This window comes from Ochotona curzoniae, unplaced genomic scaffold (genome assembly GCF_017591425.1).
Source record: "Ochotona curzoniae isolate NIBS_2020 unplaced genomic scaffold, NIBS_Ocur_1.0 contig_430, whole genome shotgun sequence".
NCBI classification, from domain to species: domain Eukaryota; kingdom Metazoa; phylum Chordata; class Mammalia; order Lagomorpha; family Ochotonidae; genus Ochotona; species Ochotona curzoniae.
The window spans coordinates 23636086-23644045 of record NW_024466219.1 but is presented as its reverse complement, the minus strand read 5'-3'; the positions used below and the strand labels follow the sequence as shown (position 1 = coordinate 23644045).

The window sequence follows — 7960 nt, the reverse complement described above, 5'->3', positions numbered from 1 at the left end:
CCAATAAAATGAAGAAATTTACCTCCCAGCCCCTATAGTGTTTTGCTCTAAGCAGCGTGCTCACAATAGTCTTTGAAAAGTTACATCCTGACCCTAATTAGACCCAAAGGCTTCCTGCTCAGGACGAACTCGCTGAGTATTCCCTTAACAGTCTGTGTTTATGATTCTCAGACCCCAGAGGCTTGCCACTTGTGTCTTCACTACTAAGATCTTCTTTGGACTCCCCTTCGTGCGCAAACGTGCCTGTGCTTTCCTGAACATGAAGTCTCTCGATGTGCCTTCAAGTCCCTGCTTTAAGGAGCTGTTGGCAAGCAGCGTGGGCCTGATTATTTATTTAAGAAGGCTGTCCCAGGAGAAGAATGCTTTTTTGTGAACATGAATCGCCTGGCTGTTTCAATGGGCTTCAGCTTCTTGTTTCGGGTCATTGAAACTTTGATCTTTGGCTATTTGGCTTCAGGATCCTTGGCAGACTCTCGGGGTCTTTTCCCCAGGCTGGAGAACGTGGGAGCGTTCAAGAAGGTTTCCGTTGTGCCAGACCAAGCCACGTGTGGACTCCCAGAGCGGAGCCCTTATTGTCACAGCTCTGCCACTGCCGAAAGTGTTCGGTTTTGTACGCAGCGTCTTTGTATTCAGGATTGCCCTTACCGGTCCTCCAGCCCCGCCTATGCCGCTCTTATCTCGGCTGGCCTCAGCAGCTGCATCACAGCCGACAAGAATGATCGGCACCCTAACTCTCCCAGCAAGTCTACAAGTTTCATTTTTGGAAATCACACGAATTGCTTTTCTTCTCCTCCTTCCCTGAGACTGGCGGCGTCATTTACTTTAGCTGTGTGGTTGAAACCTGAGCAAGCAGGTGTAATGTAAGTAGTAGTGTGGGTGTCAGCTTTCCTAACAGCCTGCAAAAATCAGTTGGTGCTGCGGAGGATTAGCACCTGAGTTCTCAGCGAGGCACGAGAGCCTCATAATCCTGAATCCACACAACTGAGCACCGACTCCCTCGGGTGGCTTTCTTACTCAGTTTTGCAATCCAACAAGCTTGGACAATGAAAAAAAAAAAAGTGTGTCGGAGTGATTTCCCTGGAGGCAGAGATGATTCCATCGGAATCACTTATTGTCTAGCAGGTTAACTATACCAGGTTCAGTGGAAGGCGTAAGGCCTGGGGATTATTAATACCAGTAATCAGTAAGTCCAAAGCCTTTGCTTCAGGTTGATAGCAGCAGGTGTCTCTAGTATAGTTTTCTTTAGGCAGATAGGTCTCAGGTGATGAAGTAGGATTGTGTTTTATCCATCCTTGATTCTCAAAGAGTATGTGGCTCAGATGTTCAAAATGAAAGTTGAGAACAGCGCACCATCTCTGAAAAAATATAGCTTATAGCAAATTGTTTTGTGGTGTGTTTATCCTGTAATTTGGGAAGATTTCAGCAAGTGTGAGAAATTTCCAAACTCTTTCCTGCTGTCGATCTTAACCCAAAGGCCTCTTAGGAGTCGGGAATTTAGCCCAGTTACCACCATTACTTGTTGATTTTGATCACCTGCTTTCATTCTTTTTTTTTTTTTTTTTTTGAGCTTCATGGTTCCACCTTAAGTATTTAGAGCCAATCTGTAAGTTTTTAAACTTAGAATAGTTTTTGTACACTGCAGAGGACTTTTGGCCCTTTGTTGGTGTTGTGTTTATAGAGTGTTGACTGACTCAAACACTTGTGAAACAAACTGGAAAAGTCTCTCAGTCTCATAAGCAAATGTAACAAATGCCAAATTGGCATTTTGTTTCAATTTGCCAAATGCCAAATTGGCTTATTTGGAATTTGAAATGAATGTAATCACAAGTTAATATCTCCCAGTTTCTATATGTATAGTAAACTGAAACTGCTTTCTGACTGTTTGAAATTTCTATAAATCCAAGAAACTAGACTTATGTAACAAGTATCCAAAGATTACTAAAATACTGTTTCTTGACAAAGAGCATCAGAATGAAATGTTTTCTGAGCTTTCAGGAACCAAAGTTGGGGGGAGCGTGTCTTGAAAGTCCATAGAAATGGAAAGAATATATAGGTGTATTTTAGTACAAATTTTGTGAAATCCATGATTAGTGTTTTCCAATATGCACTTTGTGCAAACTTTTTGAAGCTACCTTTTATCTGTTCCACATTCATCTTCTATTGTCACTTTGCATAAATAAGACAGTATTTCTAGAGATAGTGGCAGTTGGATTTGATAGTTTCCTGTATCAAGGTTATTTTGATGCTCCAAACTTAAATACCAATGGGAATTGAGGAAATTTTGGGGTGTTTTCACTAGATAAGTAAAACAAACAAAGCATGGATTATCCAATTATTGTTTATTCAGGAACAGAATAAATCCAGTTCCTAAATATTTTGCTACCTGCCTTCCTCTTGCACTTATTATCTACCAAAGCTGGTGTGTTTACATGCAAACAAAATAGCAAGGAAGATAATCAATAACATATTAAGCAATGTGTTTTCAGTAAGCTTGGGGAAATAAGTCTGTCTTTGGTAAATACATTCTTGAATAATGGTCAAGTTCTGACTTTTAGATTTAGATGCAAGAAAAATGAATGGTATCAAATTCTTAAAGTGTTTTAGACTTGGAATCAAAGGATGAAGGGAATATCTGATTCTAGTGAGTTAAAATATTCAACTACTGAACAATTAAAAAATGGGTAGAACTTAAATAGAATTCTTATTTCTATTTGATGTGAAAGCTTTGCTAAATCTATTGCCTAAATTAAAAATAAGCTTGGTATCACAAATTTGTTATCAAACATGCATTCAAAATACAGCAAAATGGTGATGTTAAATAAGTTACTTTTAGCACTTTGCAGTCTCATTTCTAACCCACCTATAAGAGAAAAAATAGATACTGGTAAGAAATGATTTGTGAAAAAAACAAAAGAAAATTTCAAAAACACATTCAGCAGTAATTCATCGCTATCCTTAATTTACCTTTTACTCTTCACTACTTCTTATTAATTCAATCATCAACATCATTTTTAAAAGGTTGGCTGTATCAAACTACTTCTTTCCTAGAATATTAATGATTAAATGGACAAGCCAGGTGGCTTGGTACTGTTATATAGGCAGCACAGTGTTAAGTTAGGACAAAGGGTGCCTCTCAACCTTGAGTAGTGACAAGGGTTCTGGAGTCAGGCATGAACATAAAGGCATACGTGAGCTGAGCAAACAACAACCAACAGAATCCAGAGTGTGAAAGATGTAACATTAAGCTCAAAAATGATAACTAGCCTGAAGTGAGATGTAGAAATTCTTCATTGTTTCCATCCAAGTGTTATCTCACTGTGTTCTTTGAACACTAAATGACCCTTTACATAAGATATTTGATGTGACCTGAATGCCTTGTGTGAGCTGTGTGTTCAAGGAGAGGCAGCCGTCATCTTGCACATGCTGTCTTGGGCTTCTGTCTAGTTGGTGACAGTGAAAGTAGGGACGATCACAGCTTATTCTCCGTTCCATCATGGGAATTCAATAGACTGATTCTGACTTCGGGGCTAACAATTTAGAGTCTTCCATGGACATTAAATTTTTTTTATGTTAAAGGGATTAAGAAAAATAAAGATGTGCACTGGTGACTCAAGTCTCAAGTGGGGTGTAGTGTGTTGTAACCATGTTTTATGTAAGAAATAGCAGAGAAGCTAATGAGCCAATAGATTAAATGTTAGTTTTGCAGAATGATTCAACCACTTTAGTTTCTATCATGGATCTAATGAAGGGTTTTGAAGCTCTGGGGAATATATTGTAAATAAAAATTCATTTTTTTTTATTGAAATAAAAGTGGCTTCTTCATTGGACTAAGGACAGCTTTGAATATAATGGCTTTCAGGCATTTATTCACAGGGCACCATTTCAAGTGGAATTGGGGGTAAGGTAACAGCACTGTGGCTGTTCGATGCCTTTGCATGTGTTTTTGGTTGGATGCTGACCTTTTTTCTCTTTTCTGGTTGCTTCCTAAGGTGTGTCATAGAAAAGACGGTGGATGGGCAGATTGTGTTCAAACTTACAATATCTGAGAAAGAGACCATGTTTTATTATCGCACAGTAAATGGTTTGCAGCCTCCAATAAAAGTAATGACAGTGGGGAGAATTCTTGTGAAGAAATGGATTCATCTTAGTGTGCAGGTGAGTAAAAAATATATATATATATTTAACATTTGGTTAAACACAAGGATCTGTCTTCCTTTCTCTCTTTTAAATGGCGTCTACCCACAACACTTGGAGCAGCATCTTTTAGATTTCAGGTGCATATAAATGATAAGAAAAAACATTTAAATGACTGAATCTTCTATTTTTTTTTGTATACCCCACCAAAAACATCTGCTGTTAACACTTCCCTGGAGGTACATGGATGATACTATTTGTTTAGCACTAATACCAGAAATGTTTATCTTGTCTAATTACGACATTTTATTTAAAAAATGTGCAAGGCTTGCCTTTGTCATTTGGTCCTAATTTTGCTAGTCATTGCAACATTAAAATCCCTGTCTGAATTTTACAGCTGTCTTTCTCTGATAGAATCTGGTGATATTAATGGAATTTGGCTCTTGCATTAAAATGATGACCTTAGAACTAATGAATTTTTCACTCGAGTCACTCAAAGGGTGCTATATTGTTATTTTAGTTATCAGCCACAGTTTGTGTAAGCTTAGAAGCTGCTAGGGGCAGATCTAGCTGTGAGAAGTCTCATAATTACAGTCCTCAGAATACAGACAGAGTTTGTTCCTGGCATCTTAGGACACTGGGGTGCCCAATGAAGCCTAGAGCACACTCTTACCTTTCAAAGCAGAGGCAAGGAGCACCGTAACACAAGCCTCAGAGCATGCAGCCAGTGGTTTATGTAAGTCCCATTCCCTTTGAGGGATTCTTGCATCCTTGTTCGGTTCATGAAAATGACCTTTGTGCATATTCTCCTCTCATCGTGAAGCAATAAATGAATAGATCTCCTCACTTCCTTGGAAGGCCTTGAGATCTATTATTTGGATTGAAAACATTATTTTCATAGTGATATCATTCTTGAAAAGACAAACACTGTTTAAACCCATTTTTTTATTTTAAAAATATCTACTTATTTACTTGAAAGTCAGAGTTAGAGAGTGGGAGAGACAGGCAGAAGTCCTTTATCTGATGTTTCCATCTGCAGAAAGCTGCAATAGCCAACACAGGCCCATGTCGGCGTCAGAAGCAGCATTCGCTAGGTCTCCCTCATGAGTGGCAAGGACAAAAGCACTTGGATCATTTCTTTGCTGCCTTCCCATGTGAATTACCAGGTACATGCTGGTGTATCAGGTGGCAGTCAAGCCTGCTGAGCCAGGACTGTGGCCCTGAACTTCTTTGTTTGGCCTAGGAAATTTTGCCATTAACTCAAAAAGCAATGCAGGAGAAGTACTAGGAAATGACAGGCATTTTGCACAGTGGTTCAATCTGTTTGGGATTCTCCTATGCCATGTTGGAATGCCTGAGTTGAACTGTGGCTGAATTTATGATCCAGTCTCTTGTTAATGTATGCCTCAAAAAGTAACAGTAATGACGAAGTAGCAGGGTACTAGCCAACCTAGTTGAAAAAACTGATTTGTATGCTGGCTCTAGGTTTTGGACTAGCCCAGCACCAGCTATTGCAGGCATTGGAGGAGTGAGTTGGCTGTTGCTCTCTCTCTCATTTTCTCTCTCTCTTTTTCTCTCTCTTTGCCTGTCAAACAAATATAAGTTTAAAAATGCCTTGGGAATACAATTTTTTAATATATTTTTATTTACTATTTTGAAAATCTATACATAGTTGATTAGGGTACAAAGGGTCAAAGCCTACAGGAAAGTGGGTAAAGCCATTGTTTCCACATTATTATTATTATTTTTTCTAGATATTGGGTAAGGGAAGGATAAAGGAAAAAGCCCCATCTAGTCTCTCACCCATCCCAGGTCCCTGACGTGGGGCATGCTCCAAGTGTCCTGTTCAAGTGGTTTTGATCAGCAGTTCTGAATTGCTGCCAGTCTTGCCATTCCATGCACAATGAAATCTCTCCAGAATCCACTGGCTGACACAGTCCACCTTAGAGTCTCTGTTAGCCCAGATTTTCACTGCCAAAACATGACTGGGATAGATACAGACTTAATCTGTCCTCAATTCTGTTATGGTACCGAGTGTCCTCTGCAGGTTCCAGTAGACCACTATATCCTCCATTCACATTTGACACCTACACTTCATGGTCAGACTGTGGAACCTGTACTTCTCTTCAAGGTTGGGGTTCTGAGATTAGCAGTTCAGTTGGGGGGATCCTCAAAAAAACTTTGAGGTGATTTCTAGCCTGATTCCTGTGTGTGCATGCCAGCACAGAATCTGGCACAGTCTGTCACCCCAGTCAGCTTATGCATATGTTGGTGTTTGCAATTGTTGGGTCAGTTCTGTTTCTAGTCTTATATTCCAATGGGTGTGGCAGTCCAGCCTGAATACAATTTAAAATACTAACGCAGAAAGGCAACCCTGATGGATTATAGGTGAGGGTTAACAAAGTAATGTTTAATCAGAATGTTATGCGTGTGCATTGGGAGCTCCCAGTCAGGATGCAGAACTTAGGCAATGAATTTGGCAGGGAGGCAGGGTGTCCATACCTCCAGCATCATTAAAATATGGAGTGTCCTGAGGCTCTGTCTATGCATATTCCATGTAGTGGTTTCAGTCTAAATGTTTATCACAGAAGCTACTTTTGTATCTGGAAGTTGTTCATTCTACCCACTGACTTATAATAGAATCGAATTTTAATGTTAAAAGTGTGGAAACAAACTTGAAAAAAGACAACCTGAAAGGAAATGTTGAAAAAAATCATCCTTTTTTTACTTGTCTTTTGCTTTACCTGTGAAACTGTACTGCATTTTGGTAGGTAGTTGTACATTAGAAACTGCAAAAACACTTGAAAAGATCTAAAGGAAAAGCGGGTAGCTATGATCTAATTACTCTCCAGGGACTAAAAGTGCTCTGAGAATGTCTATTAAAATGAGTATTATCATTTCAATACATGTCAAATCATTTCCTAGTTTAGGCAAAATTTCTTTATAAACCCTTTAAGCTTTCATTTCTTTCAAGAAAAGGTGAAAGTACTTATTAATAAGACAGCTTTATTTCCTAATTCTTTGATATCAAGGAAAAATTTGTTTCTAATTTGTACACTTCTATTTACTTTTTCATATTTTTAATATTAAAACTACTGGACTAAATATCTATAAAATATAAGAGAACCATCAGGGTAATACATTTATTCTTCCGGTATTTACATTGAATTCATGCAGAAGACAATTGTGGTATGGGGGGGTGGGTAAGCCATCTCTTGGGATACCTACATTGTGTACCAGAGTGCCTGGGTTTGAGTGATGTCTCCAATTACAGCTTCTTGCTAACGAACATTCTGGGACATAGCAAACTCTCATTCCAGTATTTGAGTTTCTGCCATCCATGTGGGAGACCCAGATGGGGTTCTGGTTTCAGTCTGACCCAACTTTGATTGTTGGAGTATTTAACCCAGTATGTGCATGATTTCTTACTATCCCTGTCTCTCTCTCTCTACTGCTGCCTGGTAGCTAGCAAATGGAAGGTAAAAGTATGTAGTATAGTGCTCGCTTCGGCAGCATATATACTAAAAGTATTTAGTATGAAGGTGAGGTCTGCCTGGGTTGCTTTAAATAGGAAATCAGTCTGAATACATTCAAGGCAAGGCATTACATTTCTGAGAACTCATACTAATAGCTGTGTATTCAAAAATGTACCCTGTTGCTGCATTTAAAACAAATTAAAAAAAAAAAACCTATTTATTCAAGGAATATATCCCTGCACTTAAAGCTGTTACAAGGGCCAACGATCAGGAGTTTGGAAATCTGATTCAAGAATTGCCACTCAGTGGGTTTAAGAAATCCACTCTGTTTCTCTTTGTAAATGACAAGA

The 7960-nt window shown here is 38.9% G+C and overlaps 1 protein-coding gene across 1 annotated transcript in view; it reads left to right on the top strand.

The window, feature by feature from the left end:
- Positions 1 to 375: 375 nt before the first annotated feature.
- Positions 376 to 7960, top strand: part of USH2A (usherin) — a 617249-nt gene continuing 609664 nt past the window's right edge. The window contains exons 1-2 of the mRNA XM_040985311.1: positions 376 to 860; positions 3990 to 4155. Coding sequence (XP_040841245.1) covers positions 376 to 860; positions 3990 to 4155 — 651 coding nt within the window. The remainder of the gene's footprint in view (positions 861 to 3989; positions 4156 to 7960) is intronic.